The sequence below is a fragment of the Chrysemys picta genome, chromosome 3 (genome assembly GCF_011386835.1).
Source record: "Chrysemys picta bellii isolate R12L10 chromosome 3, ASM1138683v2, whole genome shotgun sequence".
NCBI classification, from domain to species: Eukaryota; Metazoa; Chordata; order Testudines; family Emydidae; genus Chrysemys; species Chrysemys picta.
Window position 1 is genome coordinate 31890331 of NC_088793.1, and position 27385 is coordinate 31917715.

A 27385-nucleotide genomic window follows, 5' to 3' on the forward strand; every position below is an offset into this window, starting at 1 on the left:
TGCTTATATAGTGTTATTTTAACAAATAAAATATGCAGAATTTTAAAATATTGTGCACAGAATTTTTAGGCACAGAATTCCCCCAGGAATAAAAAACAGAGGAAACTATATAGAGCAAAATATGAAAGAAAGAAAAAAGCCCAGAGAAAATGTCAGGTACCACTGAAACCTGTCTTCAATGACCAATAAAGTTTACTTCTAATAAAATATGCTTTTTTAAGTAGTATTAATTGTAATAAAACGTAAGCAACGTTGTACTTAATCTTTTAAGGGATAATATGAGGCAGGTGGCATACGGAAGGCTGCCTGGACATGGAGGTCTCTTCAGGTTTCACTATATTTTTTTTGATCCAAACTGTTTGAAATATGTTGCAGCTGGAGAGAAGCTGTCATCTAATCAGTCTTTTCAGTCTTCCGGTAACGCAATATTGTGGCTGTGACCCATATATTAAGAACCAACATAATTATGAAAAGGACTAGAACTAAGAAGGAGAAAAACATTCAATTAATAAATTGTCGTAAGCATGAATGCTAACATTAACTGCTGCCATTTCCACAGGATACAATAACTTGTTCACAAAGTTTTACTACTGTACATTCTGAACAGTTTACCTTCCACAACTCCTTAATGGACTTCCTCAAAATACTGGAAGGAACCCATATGTCAGACATCAAAAATTCTGAAAATAATATCCAGGTTCATGTTTTGTTGGTGGGGTGGGGGGGATGAATTCAGCAGATGTATCCTCAACTGCTGAATAGTGATTTGTTAAGTAATACCCATAATTATTTAAAAAATAAATACATCTAGATTCCTTAATGTAAATCTGTTTCTTTGAATCACTTTGACATTAAAAATGAACTTGCTATATATGGCAAGTTTAATAAATCTGGTTTAAATTCACACAATTTATACCTATTTTTTTCATCACGTGCATCTAACAGGAGCATATAAACATATGTCATACTCTATTTAAATAACTCTGTCTATTAAGTTCAGGCTTGTGAGGTTTTTTTTTCTAACAGTAAACATTTATTGGTAATTGCCAGAGTTTCATAGGCAAAAATCTGACACAATTTTGAAAGAAACAATGAGATTTGCTCAACGTCTTGGTTACCTTAAGATTTTTTTTTTTGTGAAGTAAGGCTACACAATCTATTTGAAAAATCAAAGAAGCAGTTTCTCTGTTCACCTGACACCGCACATGTGTATTTATCCCATTTGTTCCATTTTATGAAGTAAACAATACACTGAAATATACAAAAAAAAAAAAAAAAAAGCTTTTCTACGAGCTGGTGATATTTATAAATACACTGTACCACATACCACCAGATACAGAGTAACCAAGAACAATGAGGGAAAATCCAGTGCGAGCTCTCAACCCTCAAACAGTTGACAGGCCACATTTTTGTTTAAAGTCCAAATGTCACTGCTCCCATCTGTTTTTCATTGTGCTACATTTTGGTGCAGTTTATGGGTACTAATGTCCTTTTAAAATTCACTCTGGGTAATACGATGGAGCAATTTTCTTTAGCTCATTCTGGTAAAACATCAAAAATACTGACTTACTCATTTCCATTGTCTAAAACTGCTTTCTACCATGTGAAAATTTAGTCATTTTCCACTAAAAATGACATTTTGGATTGTACTACTTTGAGCAGTTGAAATGCCAACAACAGGCAGGGTCACTTTCTCAAATGCACTGTTTTTTGTCTGCCTCCCCCCCCCTCCCCCCACGGTAAAAGGCTGATTTTAAACATCCCTTAGTTTTATAATGAATTTATTCTATCTAAGGTGCCCATCACATGGTATCTGAATTCCATGTGTTGTCAGCCAATCTCTTACTTGACTGCACTGGTTGGTGACAGCATGAGCGCAATCTACATTACTTTCAGCCAAATGTAAGTTTCATTATTCATGTACTTCCTTCAAATTTTAACCTAGTACAAATAATTTAAATAGTTTTACAGTTCTTGAATAGGGGTGTTGTTTTTTTAAATATGCAAGTCTACCAGTGAGAGAGAAGGAGCTGTTTTTGATATCTTATCCATTTGAGAAAAGTCACTACTCAATTACCATGTGTTCCAACAGCAAGAGGGATTTTTGTTTTTCCTTTACACAGGCATTTTTTTATCTATTTTTCTCTAAGAATAGAAGCTGCCTTTTAAACTGCCAACATTCCCTATGATGAACACACACAGTTTTTTCTTCACATCGTCTTCCCCATGGGTGTTAAACTCCTAGCCATAATAATAACTCTGTGCTGTTTTCTCAGCAGTAATCCAGTTCCATTGCTAGAATAAACCACTCAGCTACATAGTTTATTCTACTGAGAACTGGATAACAGCTCACAAAACAGGACAGACTGCTGTTATCTTTGGATAGCGAGGCAGTGAAGAAATGAAGACAATTTCATATATTACTCACCCATAAGATCATTTGTGGTCATTAAAGTTGTAACTATTCTTGCTGTACATTAAAGGAATTGTGGATAGTATGCCAGAGAGGATCTGCTGATGCATCCAACTACTAAAAACAATGAAATCTCTGCTTTGCAGTTCAGAGAAAAATCAAGCAAAAAATACCATACAAATATCCACATATTAAATGTACCCCCACACTTATTAGAGCCTCAAAAATGAAGCCCCAACCCTGAGCTCGCTTTTTCTTTTTTCCTTTTTTTTTCTTTTTAAGAGTTCATTTGAAAGTAATAAAACAAAATGCTGATATTCTAAATTTTCAAATGGAAAAATGTTACCACCCGGTAAGGCAAAAGCTCATTGCTTCTTTTATTTCTTATTTACCATTTTCTTCTCTCTTTTGGTGGCTGATCTCAGTCTCTCAGCTGGCTATTAATTTCTGTATCAAATTGCCAGTTAAAAACTAGAGCAAAATTTCACCAGTTTACTGTATTGGAGAATTTATATACGCCCATATATCTCTGTCCATGTCTCACATATGCTATACACAAGAATAATTCCCTCCACTGCAGGAATTTCTGAGTGAAATTCCATGGACTCGTATAATGCTTGAGGTCAGACTAGATGACCATAATGGTCCCTTCTGGCTTTAATCTCTGGATCAATATCATGTCTCACAATGGGAGTGATCTGACACAATATCGCTATTAGAAAATATTTTAGTAAGTTAAAAACAAATTGAGTAACGATCAGAAGCTATAGCAGTAATTTTCTAAGAGAGTTAAATACAAGACATAATTGCAAAAGACAATTCTAATTAACAGTTGTAGCAGGCCCTCTTGTATGAACTGCTACCAGGAGTTGCCTAGGATAACTAACCTACACACCAGAACCTTCTACAAGTTATTGCCTGGATTTAGGAACATGCTTAAGTTTACTCCTGTTCATGACATGACCTAATGTTTAGCAAATGTTTCTAAATGTTTTCCTGAATTAGTGCTATGTCTTTAAGATTATTGCTGGAAAATGGCTTGAGATCCTTTCATTTTTTTTCTAATGAAATAAAGAATTATATATAAATCATTTATTTAAATGAAGAAAAAAGTATGATTTTTGGCTCCATATTATGTTTGATCAGTGATGTTCCAATGCTGTCAATTATCTGGTACACCACTACCTGGATATAACACCACCCGATATAACACGAATTCGGATATAACGTGGTAAAGCAGCGCTCCGGAGGGGGGCTGCGCATTCCGGTTGATCAAAGCAAGTTCAATATAACACGGTTTCACCTCTAACACAGTAAGATTTTTTGGCTCCCGAGGACAGCATTATATCGAGGGAGAGGTGTATTATAGTAATTAACTAATGGAAAGTACTAGGATGTTAAGTTGTGAGGACAAAATAGGAAGACAATTGCAATGCACATAAGAGCTACACATTTTGTTATTTTTCTAGCCTGGATTTGCATTATTTTTAAAGACTGAGACCCTTTCTGCATAGATTCATAGATTCTAGGACTGGAAGGGACCTCGAGAGGTCATCGAGTCCAGTCCCCTGCCCGCATTGCAGGACCAAATACTGTCTAGACCATCCCTGATAGACATTTATCTAACCTACTCTTAAATATCTCCAGAGATGGAGATTCCACAACCTCCCTAGGCAATTTATTCCAGTGTTTAACCACCCTGACAGTTAGGAACTTTTTCCTAATGTCCAACCTAGACCTCCCTTGCTGCAGTTTAAGCCCATTGCTTCTTGTTCTATCCTTAGAGGCTAAGGTGAACAAGTTTTCTCCCTCCTCCTTATGACACCCTTTTAGATACCTGAAAACAGCTATCATGTCCCCTCTCAGTCTTCTCTTTTCCAAGCTATACAAACCCAATTCTTTCAGCCTTCCTTCATAGGTCATGTTCTCAAGACCTTTAATCATTCTTGTTGCTCTTCTCTGGACCCTTTCCAATTTCTCCACATCTTTCTTGAAATGCGGTGCCCGGAACTGGACACAATACTCCAGCTGAGGCCTAACCAGAGCAGAGTAGAGCAGAAGAATGACTTCTCATGTCTTACTCACAACACACCTGTTAATACATCCCAGAATCATGTTTGCTTTTTTTGCAACAGCATCACACTGTTGACTCATATTTAGCTTGTGGTCCACTATAACCCCTAGATCTCTTTCTGCCGTACTCCTTCCTAGACAGTCTCTTCCCATTCTGTATGTGTGAAACTGATTTTTTCTTCCTAAGTGGAGCACTTTGCATTTGTCTTTGTTAAACTTCATCCTGTTTAACTCAGACCATTTCTCCAATTTGTCCAGATCATTTTGAATTATGACCCTGTCCTCCAAAGCAGTTGCAATCCCTCCCAGTTTGGTATCATCCGCAAACTTAATAAGCGTACTTTCTATGCCAATATCTAAGTTGTTAATGAAGATATTGAACAGAGACGGTCCCAAAACAGACCCCTGCGGAACCCCACTAGTTATGCCTTTCCAGCAGGATTGGAAACCATTAATAACAACTCTCTGAGTACGGTTATCCAGCCAGTTATGCACCCACCTTATAGTAGCCCCATCTAAATAGTATTTGCCTAGTTTATCAATAAGAATATCATGTGAGACCATATCAAATGCCTTACTAAAGTCTAGGTATACCACATCCACAGCTTCTCCCTTATCCACAAGACTCGTTATCCTATCGAAGAAAGCTATCAGATTGGTTTGACATGATTTGTTCTTTACAAATCCATGCTGGCTGTTCCCTATCACCTTACCACCTTCCAAGTGTTTGCAGATGATTTCCTTAATTACTTGCTCCATTATCTTCCCTGGCACAGAAGTTAAACTAACTGGTCTGTAGTTTTCTGGGTTGTTTTTATTTCCCTTTTTATAGATGGGCACTATATTTGCCCTTTTCCAGTCTTCTGGAATCTCTCCCGTCTCCCATGATTTTCCAAAGATAATAGCTAGAGGCTCAGATCCCTCCTCTATTAGCTCCTTGAGTATTCTAGGATGCATTTCATCAGGCCCTGGTGACTTGCAGGCATCTAACTTTTCTAAGTGATTTTTAACTTGTTCTTCTTTTATTTTATCTGCTAAACCTACCCCCTTCCCATTAGCATTCACTATGTTAGGCATTCCTTCAGACTTCTCGGTGAAGACCGAAACAAGGAAGTCATTAAGCATCTCTGCCATTTCCAAGTTTCCTGTTACTGTTTCTCCCTCTTCACTAAGCAGTGGGCCTACCCTGTCTTTGGTCTTCCTCTTGCTTCTAATGTATTGATCAAAAGTCTTCTTGTTTCCCTTTATTCCCATAGCTAGTTTGAGCTCATTTTGTGCCTTTGCCCCTGCATTCCTGGGTTGTTTGCCTATATTCATCCTTTGTAATCTGTCCTCGTTTCCATTTTTTATATGACTCCTTTTTATTTTCTAGATCATGCAAGATCTCGTGGTTAAGCCAAGGTGGTCTTTTGCCACATTTTCTATCTTTCCTAACCAGCGGAATAGCTTGCTTTTGGGCCCTTAATAGTGTCCCTTTGAAAAACTGCCAACTCTCCTCAGTTGGTTTTCCCCTCAGTCTTGATTCCCATGGGACCTTACCTATCAGCTCTCTGAGCTTACCAAAATCTGCCTCCCTGAAATCCATTGTCTCTATTTTGCTGTTCTCCCTTCTACCCTTCCTTAGAATTGCAAACTCTATGATTTCATGATCACTTTCACCCAAGCTGCCTTCTACTTTCAAATTCTCAACGAGTTCCTCCATATTTGTTAAAATCAAGTCTAGAACAGCTTCCCCCTTAGTAGCTTTTTCAACCTTCTGAAATAAAAAGTTGTCTGCAATGCAGTCCAAGAATTTGTTGGATAGTCTGTGCCCCGCTGTGTTATTTTCCCAACATATATCCGGATAGTTGAAGTCCCCCATCACCACCAAATCTTGGGCTTTGGATGATTTTGTTAGTTGTTTAAAAAAGCCTCATCCACCTCTTCCACCTGGTTAGGTGGCCTGTAGTAGACTCCTAGCATGACATCACCCTTGTTTTTTACCCCTTTTAGCCTAACCCAGAGACTCTCAACACTTCTGTCTCCTATATCCATCTCCACCTCAGTCCAAGTGTGTACATTTTTAATATATAAGGCAACACCTCCTCCCTTTTTCCCCTGTCTATCCTTCCTGAGCAAGCTATACCCATCCACACCAACATTCCAATCATGTGTATTATCCTACCAAGTTTCAGTGATGCCAACAATGTCATAGTTGTATTTATTTATTAGCACTTCCAGTTCTTCCTGCTTATTACCCATACTTCTCACATTTGTATATAGGCATCTAAGATACTGGTTTGATTTTACCTCCCAGTTTTGTCCTGACCCTCCTTTCTCTCTGCCAATATAGCCCACACTCCCTCTCGTTTCCGACCCATCTCCCAGGTCTCCATGTTCCCCACTTACCTGTGGGCTTTGCTCACCTGTCCCCGTCGAACCTAGTTTAAAGCCCTCCTGATTAGGTTAGCCAGTCTGTGTCGAAATAGGGTCTTTCCCCTCCTCAAAAGGTGAACGCCATCTCTGCCTAGCAGTCCTTCCTCGAATAGCATCCCGTGGTCTAGGAAGCCAAAGCCCTCCTGGTGACACCATCTTCGCAGCCAGGCATTCACCTCCTTGATGCATCTGTCTCTGCCTGGGCCCCTACCTTTGACAGGAAGAATCAAAGAGAATACCACCTACGCTACCACATGGATGAGTAGCATGGGGTAGTAATCAGAGGGCTGGATAATCCTCGACAATGCCTCTGTAACATTTCGGATACGGGCTCCTGGCAGGCAGCATACCTCCCGAAATGAAATGTCAGGGCGACAGATGGGCGCCTCCGTCACCCTCAGCAGAGAGTAACCTAGAGATGAAAAAGTGCATAAAAGAACCTATTCTCTTAAAGAAAGATAACATTCAAATATGGTCAAACAATTAAACGTAGGGCGATGTCCTGACTAGGTTGAAGTCAATGGCAAAATTCCATTGGCTTCAATAGGGTCAGGATTTCACCATTACTTTTAGATAATAATATAGAAAGCTATCCCGGGGAAGATTCAGATTTACTATGGATTTGACAAGGCCTCTTGCTGTAGATACAGATGCATTAGGAACAGTAATGGCTTTGGGGAAGTCGCTTTATTATACAAAACCCAATGCTTTCGCATGTTGCTTACTTGCACATATGTATGCAGACATACTCCAGGTCAGGGCACTCACTTGTCCGAAATCACCGCAGCTGAGCAAATTTACTTGCTGCACTGATTAACGTACACAAATTCTGCAGAAAAGGATACCAAAAAAAAAAAAAAAAAGACAGCTGTTTCTAGTTCCATCTAATAAGAAAGTATTTAGCTTAGAGCTAAAATGTATACTTTGACTTTTTTTTTTTTAAGTAGAAATACTTTTGACATTTAAAAAAATTCCTTCATTGGTTGCATCCTAAACATTACAGAATCTTACTAAGAAACTATGAAACCAAGTGAAACTGACCAGAAACCAATTGGTCTAGTTTTGTGGTACAGGCTCTAAGAGAAATAGAAAACGTGAACTGTAACAATTACTACATTTGGTGACTGCAACTTAAAACAAAAGTTACTTTTAAACTAAGTGTGCTCCATGGGGTAGTGGAATGTTCTCAAACTATTAATAGAGATGAGAGACAAAACAGTACTTGGAAACTGCTCATTAACAGCTCAGAAGAGTTCATTTTCAAAACACCTTCTAGAATAAATTATAAAATACAGTGGAACCCTGTTTACCTGATCTAATTGGGACCGGGGCCAGATCGGATAATCAAAAATTCAGATAATCAGGAGAATGGGCAAAGAGCTTTCTAGCCATTATTTTAAGATGCAGAGTTGCTTTTAAACTAGCTGACCCCTCTGGGAAAATTGGTAGTCCTGTTGAAATCAATCAGGCTATTCTTGTGAATAGTCACATACCTGGCTAAAGTTCAGGACCATAATGTTCAATATTTTTATAGCAGTTTTGTAAAATTCAAATAAGTTGCTCTATCAGTAGCAGCATTTTAAAAACCCACTGCGTTGTAATTTATTTATTACAAATTTTAATCTAATGTTGCGAGAGCACAAGTCTGCAGGCAGCAGCAGAGTGAAATTAACAATACTGTTTTACTGCTGCTATTCAATACCCTAGAAATAGTAGTGAAATTGTCAAGAATAATGTCCACCCTTAAAGCAGCAGCAAGTGGCAGCACTGGTTACCCAAGTGTGAGGAGGAGCCAAACAACAGAAGATGGGAGGTGCAGGGTAGCCGAAACCCGCCCAGCCACTGCCCTGCAGGAGCCGGGAGACTCTGAGGGAGAAGTACCACAGAGCTTCCCCACCAGCAGCAGCCAGAAGCCTTGGAGCTCTTGGCAGGGAAGATAATAAACCCCCCCAGCACCAAACAGAGAGCAGGTGGAGTTTCACATTTAACACGTACCTGCAGGCTGAAGCTGTTAGGAAAGATGGAGCCCCAGACCAGAGCCCAAAGACAGTGAGCTGCTGTAAATCCCAGCCCTCTCCCCTGCTGCAGCAGCAGGAATGGCAGGGCAGTCACTTGCTCAGCAGTCACTACTGCTGGTGCTTCCCCCACCCTCATTTTTCACATTATCTCTGCTTGGTGTCTGATAAATTTATCAAGCCCTGCTCCAAAGCGTCCCGTGCCAAATGTAAACCCAAAGCTGTGTATCTTTTCAAAGGAGCATCTAAAAGTCACTGTGTGTATCATCCACAGTTGACGTAATTGTGTAAAAGAATTACAAGAAGCTTCATATTTTCCACTGTACGTATCTGACACAAATGTAAATTATGAATTAGTCTCACTCCTCCTCAGTTGTGGGGCCAGTAAAATCAGTGACCAATGTAGTTTATGCTGTATAAAGGGTTTTACTGGGATCTAAGGAAGTTGCACGCAAATAAGAAATGCACACTAAAAGGTGGCTGAATGTGGCTATCAATGGCGCTAGGAGATGAAATGCTCAGTCTTCTGTTAAAGAGCTGCCAGAAGAAATGAGTAGACATCAAAGGATACATGACTATGTAAGGCAAAGCTTGCTTCATGTTGCCACTGTAATGCAGAACAAAGAGCAGGAGAATGACATCTGAAAGAAAAGATCAGTCATTACAGATAGGAAATCAGGGACAAGGTAGAATATAAAACAAGAAAAAAGTATTACCTTGTGCAATGAGGATGGGGTACTCCAGGTAAGTCTCTAGGGGATAACTGTAGTAACTCTGGTATCTTAGAAACACAAGGAAGCTAAAAGAGAAAAAAATTGAACAGTTTGTTTGCCCACAGAGACTATAACAAGATAGGTTCATTGACAATTTCATTTTAAAAACCTGTCCGTTGTGGGAATGCCCAAATCCGGGTCCCATTGTACAAACTGTACATTCAGGAAGACAAAGTCCTAGGCCTGAAGATCTTGCAGTCTATTTCAGTATATACATGAACTGACAAGCTGTACAGATTGGCCAACACTTTCACACAAAGGTCTCAATGACAGTGTCTGAAAGGTTTAGTTCAAACAGTTGCTATTTACAAGAGAAGGAAAATAAGCTTTCAGATCTTCAAACCCCAATCATAATCTATGAGAAACCTTCCTTGACCTGCCTTTGGAATAATTCCAATTTCTCAATTTATTATAATAATCCTACCTACGATGTTCCAAATTAAAAAAGAGGTAATAAAAATGGTTTTAAAATGCTGAATAACTGCAGAATCCTAGTACCTTGAAGTGGAAAATACTTACTAAACCATCCAGAGCATTTCACTGTCAGTGCAGGATTGTGCATTTCATTTCCTATTGGATCTTTATGAGTGTGGTGAAAAATCTAGTTGTAAATGTCTCAAGTAATGGAACTTCTACTACGTCCCTTCCGAGACTATGCCATACCATAACAGATCTTTGTCAGAAAGTTTTCCCTGACACCATGTTAAACTTTCACAAAAAATATATTAACCCTCTGGCCTCCTGTAAAAATCTAAGCTCTGGCCCACCAAAAAGAAATCAAATGCCATAGTCAAGGAGTCCACATGTAGAATTGAGAGAAACTGTAGGACAGAGCTCTAGCTTAAGTACCTACTGATCTCAAATGTAGCAGTATTTGGGGTTGGGAGAGAGACAGTTCCCTGGGTAACTGGCTCCTAAACCATTTAAGACTTAAAACTAACACCTGAACTCCAGCTGAAAGTTTATTAGACACTAGTGCAACTTTCTGGAGTATTTGTGTCATATACTCTTGCAAGATACGGCATTCAGAGAGTCGGGTCTACGGAGGGGCCCCACGTCTAGCTAGAGCAGCGTATCTCAAACCAGAGTCTGTGGACCCCTGGGGGTCTTCAAGGGTACTCCGGGGGGGTCCATGGACCCTGCTGATCAACTCCTCCCCCTCCCTCCCAGTGCCTCCTGCACACAGGGGGAACAGGTGTTCCCTGGCGTGCAGGAGACACTGGGAGAGAGAGGGAGGAGCAGGGACGGGAAGTGCCCGGGAGGGGACGGAATCATGTCCAGGGCCGCTGGCCCTGCTGATCAACTCCTCCTCCTCCCTCTCAGTGCCTCCTACATGCCACAGAACAGCTGTTCAGTGGCGTCCAGGAGGTGCTGGGAGGAAGGGGTGGGGCCTGGGGCTCAGCAGGGGAGGTTTGGGGGTCTGCAAAAAATTTTAAATCAAAATGGGAGTCCCTGGGTTGCTAAAGTTTGAGAACTGCTAAGCTAGAGTATTCTAGTACTGAGGTGAGTTCTGTACAACTAGAGTCAAGGTAATTAAATCAGGTGACTTTACAGGTGGAAGGACACAAGAAACAGTGCCAATAAAAAACTGTTTAAAACTGTTTACAACATTCTCAAAATAATTTTCCTGTAAAACACATGGAAGGAGCAGAATCTATGTTGTGGTGGTATGTGGTATTGGCATTTGCTTGAACTCACTTGCATGTGTGGCTTCTCCAGGCCAATCCCAAATGTTGCCCATAAAACCTTAATACCACATAACATCATGTATTCCTTGTACACATAAACAAAGTTTTAAATTTTGGCACCACCTTCTCATTGGTATTGACACCTCTAATGCAAGGTTCTATTCTGAAAAGTAACGCTGTGAAATGGCATTGTGTAACTTTGGGTGTATTTCTGACTTACTGATCATATCTGCTCAGTTCACAAATAAATGATATTTTCTAATTGCCAATCCTGCTTACTCACCCAGGGCTAGCTAGATAGGCTGTTTCCATATAATTCATGCATCAGTACCAGTAATAATTCTGTAGGTCAAACAATCTCTTAGTCATATGCTAGGAGAAGGAGGTGAGAGGACATAATTTGATCCTGCAATTGGTATGTAATTAACTCACTTGTTCTTAGCTATATTAGATCTGCAGGCTAATGAGTAAAAAGCAGTGCTTACTCCTCAGAAAGACCCTGATCCTGGGGATACTGAAGTGAGTGTGTAGCATGAAGTCAACAAGGACTCTGCAAGTGCATAAAGTTACATGTGCGCTTACAGCTTTGCAAAACTGGACCAGGTCCACAGCTATGACCCTGAACAGACCAGGATGTGTGAAGAGAAAAGATGCCATTTTTACATAGTTAATCTTCAGACTAAAACTGCATTTCTAGCAAAGTTGGGAGAGTTGGCAATGTATATGCAGTCAGCTGTTCCTAGCAACTTCACACAATGGGGAACACTTCATACTTTGCAAATGTAAGTCACTCATAGATTCTCTCTCTCCCATGCACTGACATGCATGTACACACACAATTTGTTTTTGGTTAGAAACAAACCTATTTATAGGAGGGGTTCAGGTCTTACCAACTAAGGATTAATTTTCTAGGGTTACCATATTTTGAGTGTCCAAAAAGAGGACACTCCATGGGGCCCCAGCCCCGCCCTCGCCCCAACTCCACCCCTTCCCCAAAGTCCCCGCCCCAACTCCGCCCCCCCCGCTTCCCGCGAACATTTGATTCGCGGGAAGCCTGAAGCAGGAAGCAGGCAGCAGGTAAGCTGGGAGGGTAGGGCGAGGAGGCTCAGTCCAGTCTGGCCCCCTCCGGCGGCCGGCCCCAGCGTCTCCGCCTGGCTCGGCTCGGGCCCTGGGGTGCCGGCCCCGGGCCAGCACCGCCCGCCCCGGCCCCAGCCCCCGGCCCAGCGCACCCCCAGCCGTCCAGCACCGCCGGCCCCTGGCGGCCTGGCGCACCCCCCCCCGGCCGCCCAGCACCGCCGGCCCCCGACCGCCCAGCACCGCCGGCCCCCAGCGGCCCGGCCCACCCCCCGGCCGCCCAGCGGCGCCGGATTTTCCCTGACATGTTCGGCTTTTGGGGATTTCCCCCCGGACGGGGATTTGAGTCCCAAAAAGCCGGACATGTCCGGGAAAATCCGGACGTATGGTAACCCTAATAATACATTTGATTCTTGTAGGTTTTATAGCAGAAGTGAGTTTCTAAGAGTGATTGGATTGAAGGTGGAGGCTTGGTTGAGAGATCTTTATGTAGGCTGCAGTTTACCAATGACTTTACTCTCAAACATAATCCAAAAGCTGTGACTCCAGTTCAGCAGATCTAAACATCAGTGCATCTGCTCCTTCTATATAAAGCATTGCCAGTAAAGAGCAGCACCACCTGTATGACCGAGTCTGTCAGCTTGGGAATCATTATTATTTCTTTCAAGGGCTTGTGATGAGAATAGCACCAGAGCAGCTGCATGCACTTTACAAAGTTGAGCAAACTTATTGCAAAAAGGGAGCATACAATTCTCTGCTTCTTATTATTTGTATGACAGTAGCACCCAGAGGTGCCAGTCAGGATTGGGGGCCTTATTGTGCTGTGTAAACACAAATCAAAAAGACAGTTCCTGCTCCAAAGAGCTTACAGTCTAAATTAAGACAGGATGCAACTGCTGCTGGAGAAAGATAATTGAGTGCGTGGGGGATAGTGGATAAAGGTGACAACAGTAGGAAGGTTAAGTTACACAGACTAACTCCATAAATAAATAGGTTTTCAAGTCAAGGCTTTTTAAAATAAGCCTGCAAGGATGAATCAATAACCTGATTGGTTACCATTCCCTGGGGGAATCTTGGCATTACTAGGAATTCAAAACTACTAGTTCTGAGCACTAACTGCTGACTAACGTTTCAGGTAAGTCATATGAGCCTGGGCCAAAATGGGTTTACTTTTAAGCACACATATACAACGTCTATTGGATCTCCTTGTTATAGCAAATCGCGTATTTCATAAGAGGTTAATTGTGTGAATATTCTTGTCTTCCTACAAGCAAGGATTTTTAATTTAAGAAAGTAGCATTCTATTTCCAATTGAATTCAGGCAAGCTTAGCAGTCAGCCTCCTGTGTTGGGGCCTATTTTAAGAATGAAACCAAGGTCAAGGACTATCCCATTTCACTTAAAACATGCTTTCTGGGGAATGGAAACTTATAAAACATTTGCTGAAAGTACATGAGATACCAGCCCGTTCTCTTGGCCTGAAGCCCAGGCCTGGGAGCCAAGGTCTCGCTGCTGCGGTGATACTGGTGGTGAAGGTGCTCTACAGCCAAAATTCTTCTGAAATAAATGTAGTCAAACTTTACTAATTCTGGGTCACTGAGAACAAAAATGATGCTTAAATTGTTGATTGGCTCTAGTTTTCAAGATATGCTATTGGGTCAGTATACATGACCCTTGACTTGGGAATGGCGGAGGATAAGTGAGTTATAAAGGGAAGGGATCTCAATTTAAACCAGAAATGACTAAAATACATCTTTGACTGGATCTATGAATAAATCTATGACTGGGTTTGGACAGTACTTGCTTTATAGGCAAAACAATGAATGATGCAATCTGAAGCTGGTATTGCGTCATACATGATACAAATTGCATCATGTTATTCCTAGAAGTCATGGATGATGCAATCACAACGAAGCTTACATCACTCTGCTGAACAAATTGCCCTATATCAGCTCTAGAAATCATACAGTGTCGTGCTCTCTTATTTGTCAGTGTTTGATTTTGCAAAGGGACACATTTCTGTTTAGCCAAAGTGAGCAGAGATGCCTCGTACTTGTGTGAACAGTGCAGATAACTTCTGCTATGTTTGTGGTGAAGTGACTTTTGCATCACAAAAGCGCAGTATAACCACTATGGTTAAGAAAGCCTATCACCTTTATTTTGGCTGCAAAATTGGAGATCAGGACAAGAGGTGGGCCCCACACATATGCTGCAACACTTGTGCAACAGATCTTCGCCAGTGGTTGAACAGGAAAAGGAAATCTATGCCTTTTGCAGTGCCAATGATTTGGAGAGAGCCAACAGATCATACCAGCAATTGTTACTTCTGCATGGTGCCTCCAGTTGGGAAGGGTGTGTCAAAGAAGAAAAAGTGGACTGTGCATTATCCAAACATTCCATCAGCTATACGCCCAGTACCCCACGGAGAAGGACTGCTGGTTCCTGATGCACCAGAATCATTCTCACTTGAGTCAGACGAGGAAGAGGATGAAACTTCTGGTCCTGAACCATCAATGTCACAGGACCCACATTTTCTCCCATCCTCCTCCTCTGAACCACACCTCATAACACAAGGTGAACTGAATGACCTTGTCAGGGATTTGGAACTACCCAAGAGTAAGGCAGAGCTGTTGGGCTCCAGACTACAGCAGTGGAATCTCCTGGCAGGTGATGTTAGGGTTTCCATGTTCCGTGACCGTCAAAAGGATCTTGTCCCATTCTTCTTTATGGAAGGTGATCTTGTAGCTTGCAACAACATCAATGCTGTGATGGCAGCCCTCAACATCGTTCACGATCCAGATGAGTGGAGACTGTTCATTGATTCATCGAAGACGAGTCTTAAAGCTGTTTTACTGCATAATGGCAATGTTTTGCCATCAATTCCAGTTGGTCATGCAGTCCATATGAAGGAAACCTATGACAACATGAAACAACTTTTGAGGTGCATAAACTATGACCAACATCAGTGGCAGCTTTGTGGCGATTTGAAGGTTGTTGCTCTCTTGATTGGTCTGCAGACTGGATACACAAAGTACTGCTGTTTTCTCTGTGAATGGGATAGTCGTGCAAGAGATTCCCACTACATCAAGAAAGATTGCCACTCCGACAGTCATTGGAGCCTGGGAGGAAAAGTTTTCAGCATCCACCACTTGTTGAATCAAGGAAGATTTTGTTACCACCCTTACACATCAAGCTGGGTCTGATGAAGAACTTTGTGAAGGCCATTGACAAAACACAAGCAGCTTTCAAGTACCTCCATGGAAAATTTCCAAGGTTAAGTGAAGCTAAGATAAAGGAAGGTGTCTTTGTTGGTCCTCAGATTCATGAACTTCTTCAAGATGATGCATTTGACCATGCACTGCGTGGCAAGGAAAAGACGGCATGGAAAGCCTTCCAGTTATTGGCAATAAATTTTCTCGGAAACAAGAAGGCAGACAACTACAGGTTGTTGGTGGAAAACCTCCTCAAGGCATACAAAAGCCTTGGTTGCAACATGTCACTAAAGATACATTTTTTGCACTCTCATCTGGATTTTTTTCCACCAAACTGCGGAGCAGTGAGCAACGAGCACGGCAAGCCATTTCACCAGGCCATTGCAACAATGGAGAAACGCTATCAGGGCAAATGGAGCCCATCAATGCTTGCAGACTATTGCTGGACAGTGACAAGAGATGCTCCATTTAATGAATACAAGAGACAAGCCAAGAAGCGCCGAGTAGACACTGAATAGGACTAAACTATTACAGAATAGTTTTTTGCCTTTTGTTTCATAATAAATTTTATTTATATAACCCTTTTGCTGATTTTTAAAGTGTTACATAAACAGGACAGGTGAAATATTATCATGTAAAGCAACCATAAACACATGAAAAGACCTAGGTTTACAATTTATGATTAAAACTGTACTATCTACACAATATACATAGACATAAAATGTAAAAACTTAAACATCTTATAAACAGTAGCCAATCAGTTGTTTTAATTGTCATATTTGAATTCAGCACATCAAAATACATAATAAATAGCACATTTTATCTCTGAAGCAGACGACGTCTCAAAAATTGTAGACCAGTGTTCTCAGCCCCAGAACGGATGGGGGGGTAGGCATTGCACTGGAGAGCCCTGAGGGCTCCCCTCCCAGCTAGAGTTGCCAACGTACCTTGCACAAAGGGAACACCCTCACCCCACCCCTTCTCCGGGGCCCGCTCACTCCTCCCCCTCACTCATGTTCACTGGGCTGGCTCAGGGGTCTGGGAGCAGGTGAGGGCTCCAGCTAGGGATGTGGGCTCTGAGGTGGGGTCAGAAATGAGGGCAGGGGTTTGGGATAGGAGAGGGGATGAGAGCTCCAGCTGGGAGTCTGGGCTCTTGGTGGGGCTGGGGATGAGAGGTTTGGGGTGCAGGAGGGTGCTCCAGGCTGGGATAGAGGGGTTCGGTGGGCGGGAGGGGGTTAAGGGTGCAGGCTCCGGGCGGTTCCTGGAAGCAGCGATATGTCCTTACTCCAGTTCCTAGGCAGAGGCATGACCAGGCGGCTCTGCATGCTGCCCCGTCTTTAGGCGCCTCCCCCACAGCTCCTATTGGCTGCTACTTCCTGGGAGCTGCGTGGAGCAGAGGCTAGCAGGGAGCCTGCCAGCGCCGCAGTTAGGGTGACCAGATGTCCTGATAAAATCAGGACTGTCCCGATATTTAGTTGTTTGTCCCGCATCCCGAATGATGTATGGTTGGGACGCCATTTGTCCCAATATTTGGTGGTGGTTGTTTTTTGGTTCGGCGGCGGCCCCCCTCCCATGTGTCCCGATATTTTGTTCTTGTGATCTGGTCACCCTAGCCACAGTCAATGGCCTGGTCAGCAGTGCTGAGCAGAGCTGCCAGGATCCCTTTTCAACCGGGTGTTCTGGTTGAAAACTGGACACCTGGTCACCCTAGTCCCAGACCCAGCATGGATGGGGAGGGGGAGGATGTTGCACTGGCTTGAAGCCCCAGCACAAATGGGGAGGAGAGGGAGGGAATGTTGCACTAGAGAGCCCTAGCACGGAATGGGGAGGGGGAGATGTTGCACTGGTGCCCTGATGCTCAGCTCCAGCATGGACAGTGGCGGGTAATGCACTGGAGGGAGAGTAGTTTTTGCTTCTGTGTGTCTGGGGCCCAGGCTCCTCCTTCCAGCCCCAGACTGTTCCAACAGTGAAAAAGCAGCTGGCACCAAACTCCTGTTTAGAAGCTGGGGGAGGCTGTGAGCAGTCAGCATGGAAAGCCCTGAGTGCACAAACAGGGCAAGGCCAGCCTTGGGGCTACAACTCAGCACCAAGAGCCCCTGAAGCTATGCTGGGAGAGATTCAGATTGTTCTTAGGAGAATGAAGGAGGCAAACCCAGGGAAGCAGGTGGTAACAGCCCAGGTTGGCTCTGTTTGCCTGAGGTCAGTCTGCCTAGCCCAATAGCACGTCCTGCCTATGAGACTCTGTCATAGGTTCAGTGTATGCAACATGCCTGATATGAGGGCTCTGCGCACAGGATAGGGTTGCCACCTCTAAGGTACAAAAAAATCGGGCCATCCAGGGTGATGTTGCGCCCAGAAAACGACAGCTGGCAGTGTGTACTGAGCACCCTTCCATATTTCCAGGGACAGCTGCTTAAAAAAACGGGATGATCCTGGGGAAGCCAGGATTGGTGACTTTGGGAATAATAAACATTTACAGTTATATTGGTTTAAATTGGTTTAAGTAATTCACCAGGTATCTGTCTCGCTGTAAAATCCAGCTGAGGCAAGGAGGCACTGTGGTCGTTATGGGGTAAACACCAGGAGTGTGTGTGGATGAGCTATAAGATTGATCTTAACTAGCTACCGATAGGTGACGAGTACACAGCCTTGCTTCGCTGGGATTTTACATTAAAGTAGCTAGCTCGATGTAAAAACAAACCTTTTGCTGTGAAGATATCACTAATGTCAAGCTTACAGTATCACTTTGGAACAGGTAGAAAGGAAGTTCAAAAAGTTAAACCTCAACTCCTAGAGTTGTTGAGCTGTTACTGTTTGAGGTTTGTCTTCACTGCTAGAAAAGCTGTGGGTTTTGTGGTTTGTTTTGTTTTACCTCAGGGCACTTAAATTTTATCATGAGGTAAACTTGCCATGGTCAACCCCAAGGAGGGATAGAGGGCTACCCTCAGTGAGTTTATCTTGTAAAACTGCAGTGCCTGCTTTTCGCTACGTTTTTGCCTCAGGATTGCTTGCGTTAGTTACCCCAACGTTAAAAAGTGCAGCTTTTTTTAAGCCCTCCTGTCTCTCAACTTGTCCCAGCTAGAGTGACCCGCCAGAGGATGTTCGCCTACTGTAATTACACAGTTAGATATAGGGTCCTGTTTCTTTGATCACTGCAGGTGTCCTAAATTACCAAAGTGTCAGATTGGTTCCACTAAACCAGATTTTGTTGGAGCATGTTCCCTTGGTAGTGAGGATCTATCTGCAAAGGTAACATTTCCTTTTTACCTTGTTGCCAAATACCTATTCACATTTGATGAGCATTATTATTATTTCTTTATATTAGCATAGGCCGAGGAGCCCCAGTCATGTGCCAGGACCTGATTGTGCTAGGTGCTGTATAAACACAGAACAATAAGATGCTCCCTGTCCCAAAGAGCTTACCAATTTACATGGGTATTTTGTGTGTTTTTCACAAGGGTTTTTCGATTGTCCCTAAAATAGGATGGACAGACAGATTTCTTGCATCCATCCCAGTTACCTTCACTTGTATGGTGCTGATGATGTAAAGCAACAACATTCCAAGAACTTATCATGTAAATCACCCATTTTGAAGCATTTACACTAATAAATTAGATTACAACCAGGGCATTATTGGACTAAAGAGTGAAGGTAGAATTTGAAGAACCTTAGGATGGAGAAACTGATGTTGGGGCACCTGCAGGGCCACTTCTAGCCACAAGGGGGCATCCCAGGGGAACCTGTCTTGTTACACATTAACCTCTCTATGTAGCCCAGCCTTTACTAGAGGGCAACTGAACACCCACCGAATGAGTATGGGTTAGAGCTGTAGGACTGGAAGATCCATAAAAGGTTAATAGGTGCACTTCTGCTTTTGTCTCAATAAAGACAGAAACAGCTGACTTATGAGTGTTTTGTAGGATGATATAAGCTTTTTAATTGGATGAAAGGAGCATTTGATATATTCACTATGGGTGCGGCAAACCTAGCTTGCTCCGATACTACAAATTAATTACAAATTTAAGGCTAGATTTTCAATTGGCTTCCTTCTTTGCAAACTCCATTGGTAGTTAGATTTCTCTAACTACAGATCTGTTTACCAAAAAAAAAAAAAAAAAATAGAGAGGCATCTACTAATGAGTTGTGATCATACAGTTGCAAACAGAAAATCAAAATAATTTGGAGGTACAAAACTATACCTATATAACTGAAGAAAATTGCTGAAAAGATTACCCTTAGTCTGTAAAGAACTGGAGTGTTACAAGAACTACTCCTGGGGGAATTCTGTGCCACTGCGCAATGCAGAATTTGCGCAGAATTACTGTTCTATGCATGGTGTCAAGTATCAGGGGGTAGCCGTGTTAGTCTGTATCTACAAAAACAACAAGGAGTCTGGTGGCACCTTCTGTTAGTCTTTAAGGTGCCACCAGACTCCTTGTTGTTTTTGTTCTATGCAGAATTTCCTTCCCCCGCAGAATTAGCACTGCAGAGTCCCACTGGACCTGCAGAGCCCAGCTCACAAATAGAAGACACTGCCAGGGGGACGGGGATGGAGCTGGAGGGTTCTCAGCAGCTGCAGTTCCCAGCACGCCCTGAAGGAAGGAGGTGGTGTATGGAGTTTCTTGTACGAGTCTGGAACCCAGCATCAAGCTGTTTCTCTCTCTGGAGGGTAGGGACTGTGGGTGTCTGGATTGGGTACCCTGCGACTGGACTCTGGGGAGAGAGATGAGTGTCCAGGGAGGGGGCTGGGGGCGCGAGGGTGTGGGTGTCTGGCCCTGCAGCTGGGCCCTGGGGGGATAGGGAGTGCAGGTGTCTGGACTAGGGTGGTGCCCTGGCCGTGAGAAGAGGCGGTGCGGGTTTCTGGCTCTGTGGCTGGGCTCTGGGGGTAGAGGGTATGGTGTCTGCGCTGGTGGACACCCCCAGTGGCCTCTGGTGGGGAGGAGTGCAGATGTCTGGGCTGGGGGGAGGGGTGTGGGTGTCTGGCCCTGTGGCTGGACTCTGGGGGGGAGAGGACAGAGGAACAGAAACTGGGTTGTCATAGGGGTTTCTTTAACTCTCTTTTTTGTCATCTGTATTGGTACAGACATAGTTGCTGACAGGTATTTTGAAATAAATTACCAAAATAATTGAAACCGGCATGCTTATATAGTGTTATTTTAACAAATAAAATATGCAGAATTTTAAAATATTGTGCACAGAATTTTTAGGCACAGAATTCCACCAGGAATAAAAAACAGAGGAATCTACATAGAGCAAAATATGAAGAAAAAAGGAAAACAGAGAAAATGTTAGGTACCACTGAAACCTGTCTTAAATGACCAATAAAGTTTACTTCTAATAAAATATGCTTTGTTAAGTAGTATTAATTGTAATAAAACCTAAGCAACGTTGTACTTAATCTTTTAAGGGATAATATGAGGCAGGTGGCATACGGAAGGTTGCCTGGACATGGAGGTCTCTTGTTCAGGCTTCACTGTATTTTTTGGTCCTGTTTGACATATGTTGCAGCTGGAGAGAAGCTGTCATCTAATCAGTCTTTTCAGTCTTCCGGTAACGCAATATTGTGGCTGTGACCCATATATTAAGAACCAGCATGATTATGAAACGGACTAGAACTAAGCAGGAGAAAAACATTCAATTAATAAAATGTTGTAAGCATGAATGCTAACATTAACTGCTGCCATTTCCACAGGATACAATAACTTGTTCACAAAGTTTTACTACTGTACATTCTGAATAGTTTACCTTCCACAACTCCTTAATGGACTTCCTCAAAATACTGGAAGGAACCCATATGTCAGACATCAAAAATTCTGAAAATAATATCCAGGATCATGTTTTGTTGGGGGCGGGGGGGGGGGGGAGGGAGGGAGGGAGATGAATTCGGCAGATGTATCCTCAACTGCTGAATAGTGATTTGTTAAGTAATACCCAGAATTATTTAAAAAATAAATACATCTAGATTCCTTTATGTAAATCTGCTTCTTTGAATCACTTTGACATTAAAAATGAACTTGCTATGTATGGCAAGTTTAATATATCTGGTTTAAATCCATACAATGTATACCTATTTTTTCATCACCTGCATCTAACAGGAGCATATAAACATATGTCATACTCTATTTAAATAACTCTATTAAGTTCAGGCTTGTGAGGTTTTTTTTTTCTAACAGTAAACATTTATTGGTAATTGCCAGAGTTTAATAGGCAAAAATCTGACACAAATTTGAAAGAAACGATGAGATTTGCTCAATGTCTTGATTACCTTAAGATTTTTTTTGAAGTAAGACTACAAAATCTATTTGAAAAATCAAAGAAGCAGTTTCTCTGTTCACCTGACACCGCACGTGTGTATTTATCCCATTTGTTCCATTTTAGGAAGTAAACAATATACTGAAATATACAAAAAAAAAAAAAGCTTTTCTAAGAGCTCGTGATTTTATAAATACACTGTACCGCATACCACCAGATATAGCGTAACCAAGAACAATGAGGGAAAATCCAGTGCGAGCTCTCAATCCTCAAACAGTTGACAGGCCACATTTTTGTTTAAAGTCCAAATGTCACTGCTCCCATCTGTTTTTCATTGTGCTACATTTTGGTGCAGTTTATGGGTACTAATGTCCTTTTAAAATTCACTCTGGGTAATACGATGGAGCAGTTTTCTTTAGCTCATTCTGGTAAAACATCAAAAATACTGACTTACTCATTTCCATTGTCTAAAACTGCTTTCTACCATGTGAAAATTTAGTCATTTTCCACTAAAAATGACATTTTGGATTGTACTACTTTGAGCAGTTGAAATGCCAACAACAGGCAGGGTCACTTTCTCAAATGCACTGTTTTTTGTTTCCCACCCCCTCCCCCTATGGTAGAAGGCTGATTTTAAACATCCCTTAGTTTTATAATGAATTTATTCTATCTAACGTGCCCATCACATGGTATCTGAATTCCATGTGTTGTCAGCCAATCTCTTACTTGACTGCACTGGTTGGTGACAGCATGAGAGCAATCTACATTACTTTCAGCCAAATGTAAGTTTCATTATTCATGTACTTCCTTCAAATTTTAACCTAGTACAAATAATTTAAATAGTTTTACAGTTCTTGAATAGGTGAGCGAGAAGGAGCTGTTTTTGATATCTTATCCATTTGAGAAAAGTCACTACTCAACTACCATATGTTCCAACAGAAAGAGGGATTTTTGTATTTCCTTTACGCAGGCATTTCCATAATTAGGCAAATTTCTTAATCTATTTTTTCTCTGAGTAGCAGCTGCCTTTTAAACTGCCAACATTCTCTATGATGAACACATATAGATTTTTCTTCACATCGTCTTCCCCATAGGTGTTAAACTCCTAGCCATAATAATAGCCTAGTGGTGTTTTCTCAGCAGTAATCCAGTTCCCTTGCTGGAATAAACCACTCAGCTACATAGTTTATTCTACTGAGAACCGGATAACTTCTCACAAAACAGGACAGACTGCTGTTATCTTTGGATAGTGAGGCAGTGAAGAAATGAAGACAATTTCATATATTACTCACCCATAAGATCATTTGTGGTCATTATAGTTGTAACTATTCTTGCTGTAAATTAAAGGAATTGTGGTTAGTATGTCAGGGAAGATCTGCTGATGCATCCAACTACTAAAAACAATGAAATCTCTGCTTTGCAGTTAAGAGAAAAATCAAGCAAAAAAATACCATACAAATATCCACATATTAAATGTACCCCCACACTTATTAGAGCCTCAAAAATGAAGCCCCAACCCTGAGCTCGCTTTTTCTTTTTAAGAGTTCATTTGAAAGTAATAAAACAAAATGCTGATATAGTTGGAACTTTTCTAAATTTTCAAATGGAAAAATGTTACCACCCAGTAAGCTGTGGCAAAAGCTCATTGCTTCTCTTACTTCTTATTTACCATTTTCTTCTCTCTTTTGGTGGCTGATCTCAGTCTCTCAGCTGGCTATGAATTTCTGTATCAAATTGCCAGTTAAAAACTAGAGCAAAATGTCACCAGTTTACTGTATTGGAGAATTTATATACACCCATATATCTCTGTCCATGTCTCACTTATGCTATACACAAGAATAATTCCCTCCACTGCAGGAATTTCTGAGTGAAATTCCATGGACTCGTATAATGCTTGAGGTCAGATTAGATGATCATATTGGTTTGTTCTGGCCTTAATCTTTGGATCAATATCATGTCTCACAATGGGAGTGATCTGACACTATCTCTAATAGAAAATATTTTAGTAAGTTAAAAACAAATTGAATAAAGATTAGAAGCTATAGCAGTAATTTTCTAAAAGAATTAAATACAAGACATAATTGCAAAAGACAATTCTAATTAACAGTTGTAGCAAGCCCTTTTGTATGAACTGCTACCAGGAGTTGCCTAGGATAACTAACCTACACACCAGAACCCTCTACAAGTTATTGCCTGGATTTAGGAACATGCTTAAGTTCATTCCTGTTCATGACATGACTTAATGTTTAGCAAATGTTTCTAAACGTTTTCCTGAATTAGTGCTATGTCTTTAAGATTATTGCTGGAAAATGGCTTGAGATCCTTTCATTTTTTTCTAATGAAATACAGAATTATATATAAATCATTTATTTAAATGAAGAAAAAAGTATGATTTTTGGCTCCATATTATGTTTGATCAGTGATGTTCCAATACTGTCAATTATCTGGTATAATTGTAATTAACTAATGGAAAGTACTAGGATGTTATGTGAGGACAAAATAAGAAGACAATTACAATGCACATCAGCTATAAATGTTGTTATTTTTCTAGCCTGGATTTTCATTATTTTTAAGGACTGAGACCCTTTCTACATAAAAGTAACAGAGATAAAATCATGCATAAAAGAACCTATTCTCTTAAAGAAAGATAACATTCAAATATGGTCAAACAATTACTTTTAGACAATACACCGGACCCTCGCTAGAACGCCGGATTTGGGATCCATGCGCAGTACCACGTTAATGCGGGGACCGCATTAAAATGAATTACAATTAAAATAATTAAATTTGGGATCCATGGCCGTGACCACGTTATATGCGAATTCGTGCTATATAGACGCGCGTTCTAGCCAGGGTCGGGTCTAATATAGAAAGCTACCCTGGGGAAGATTCAGATTTACTATGGATTTGACAAGGCCTCTCACTGCAGATACAGATGCATTAGGAACAGTAATGGCTTTGCGGCGGTCCCTTTGTTATACAAAACCCAATGCATGTTGCTTACTTGCACATGTGTATGCAGACATACTCCAGGTCAGGGCACTCACTTGTCCGGAATCTCTTGTCTGCCACAGACACCGCAGCTGAGCAAATTTACTTGCTGCACTGATTAACGTACACAAATTCTGCAGAAAAGGATACAAAAAAAAAAAAAAAACAGGATACTGTTTCTAGTTCCAGCTTAGGCCTAAAATGTATACTTTGCCCCCCTTTTTTTTTAAAGTAGAAATACTTTTGACATTTAAAAAAATACCTTCATTAGTTACATCCCAAACATTACAGAATCTTACTAAGAAACTATGAAACAAAGTGAAACTGACCAGAAACCAATTGGTCTAGTTTTGTGGTACAGGCTCTAAGAGAAATATAAAACATGAACTGTAACAATTACTGCATTTGGTGACTGCAACTTAAAACAAAAGTTACTTTTAAACTAAGTGTGCTCCATGAAGTAGTGGAATGTTCTCAAATTATTAATAGAGATGAGAGACAAAACAGTACTTGGAAACTGCTCATTAACAGCTCATAAGAGTTCATTTTCAAAACACCTTCTAGAATAAATTATAAAATACAGTGGAACCCTGTTTACCTGATCTAATTGGGACCGGGGCCAGATCGGATAATCAAAAATTCAGATAATCAGGAGAATGGGCAAAGAGCTTTCTATCCATTATTTTAAGATGCAGAGTTGCTTTTAAACTAGCTGACCCCTCTGGGAAAAGCATCTTATCTACTTACAAAATACATAAACCCTTATTTCTTGCAAACAATGTTTTGTTAATTTATTAACAAGAAAACCAATCTGAGTTTTTAACAAGCTGTCAGCCTGAGCCCTGCCAGTCGGGCTGAAGCATCAATTTCCCATATTCCTCTGCGTGTGCTGGTGGTTTGGTTAATACGGAGAGCTCGATAAAGGCAGCTCAGATAAATGGGATTCTACTGTATATAAAAAGAATTAAAATAGTTTTTCACCGATAAATGGAGCTATGAAAGGGATGACATATATATGGGGACACTTGCAACTTAAGAGCTACTACTTACCATGGCCAGGTCTATTATCCATTTCTGTAGTGTTAGAAAGTACCATCCTCCCACAAATCTTACTAAGGGTTAAGTTTCATAATGCTCAGAGTTATGTGGGCACCTGAACACTTAAGAATCTGTAAGTAGGGATATTAGCTATGTTTTCCTAATCTCACTGAAAAAAGAAGATACTCTTGCTGAAACAGTTTCTATAGAGAAAACAGAATGTTGTAAAACAGTTTTGAGTAAAACAAAATTAATCAGATCAATAGTGGTCCCAGGATGGCTCTAGAAATAAGCAGAGGTGAGAAAAATGTCAGCACTTTACTAGCAATCACTGTACCTCCCAGAGGCTAATTCAAAAGATGTTGGGGGGGGGGGGGGGACAACAGACCGGTCCTCATACACTCCCCTTCCCTGGGGGATATTGGAACTGAGGGCTGGATTTTCACCAACGCCTTGTCAACTCTAGGAAATTGACTGGAATAGCTATTTAAGAATAAACTAGTCTGTAATAGCAATTGTAGAATAGCTCCGTGTGTGGACATTACTCTGGAATAAAAGTTACTCTATTATGGAATAATTACTTCAGTCACAAACTGGAACTTTGATTCTGCAAACACTTAGGCATATGCTTAACTTTAAACACATTGGTAGTCCTGTTGAAATCAATCACGCTATTCATGTGAATAAAGTCACAAACCTGGTTAAGGTTCAGGACCATAATGTTCAATATTTTTATAGCAGTTTTGTAAAATTCAAATATGTTGCTGTATCAGTAGCAGCATTTTAAAAACCCACTGCGTTGTAATTTATTTATTACAAATTTTAATCTAATGTTACAAGAGCACAAGTCTGCAGGCAGCAGCAGAGTGAAATTAACAATACTGTTTTACTGCTGCTATTCAATACCCTAGAAATAGTAGTAAAATTGTCAAGAATAATGTCCACCCGTAAAGCAGCAGCAAGTGGCAGCACTGGTTACCCAAGTGTGAGGAGGAGCCAAACAACGGAAGATGGGAGGTGCAGGGTAGCCGAAACCCGCCCAGCCACTGCCCTGCAGGAGCCGGGAGACTGAGGGAGAAGAACCACAGAGCTTCCCCACCAGCAGCAGCCAGAAGCCTTGGAGCTCTTGGCAGGGAAGATAATAACCCCCCCCAGCACCAAACAGAGAGCGGGTGGAGTTTCACATTTAACACGTACCTGCAGGCTGAAGCTGTTAGGAAAGATGGAGCCCCAGACCAGAGCCCAAAGACAGTGAGCTGCTGTAAATCCCAGCCCTCTCCCCTCCTGCAGCAGCAGGAATGGCAGGGTAGTCACTTGCTCAGCAGTCACTACTGCTGGTGCTTCCCCCACCCTCATTTTTCACATTATCTCTGCTTGGTGTCTGATAAATTTATCAAGCCCTGCTCCAAAGCGTCCCGTGCCAAATGTAAACCCAAAGCTGT

At 41.5% G+C, this 27385-nt stretch overlaps 1 protein-coding gene across 5 annotated transcripts in view; it reads right to left on the minus strand.

Annotated features, from left to right (window-relative positions):
- SLC66A3 (solute carrier family 66 member 3) overlaps positions 1–27385 on the minus strand; it is a 34592-nt gene continuing 7207 nt past the window's right edge. The window contains exons 4-9 of one of the 5 annotated variants that reach the window (XR_010599430.1): positions 25956–26013; positions 24919–25039; positions 23207–23248; positions 21095–21277; positions 9633–9715; positions 9539–9557 (exon numbers count right to left, since the gene is read on the minus strand). Coding sequence is in view for 3 of the 5 variants with exons in the window: in XM_065587703.1 (XP_065443775.1) it covers positions 7144–7313; positions 24919–25039; positions 25956–26013 (349 nt within the window). In the remaining 2 variants the exon portion in view is untranslated. Of the gene's footprint in view, positions 7314–9487; positions 9558–9632; positions 9716–21046; positions 21278–23206; positions 23249–24918; positions 25040–25955; positions 26014–27385 lie in introns of those variants that run through there. The other 4 variants (XR_010599431.1, XM_065587704.1, XM_065587703.1 and 1 more) reach the window with 4 other exon arrangements.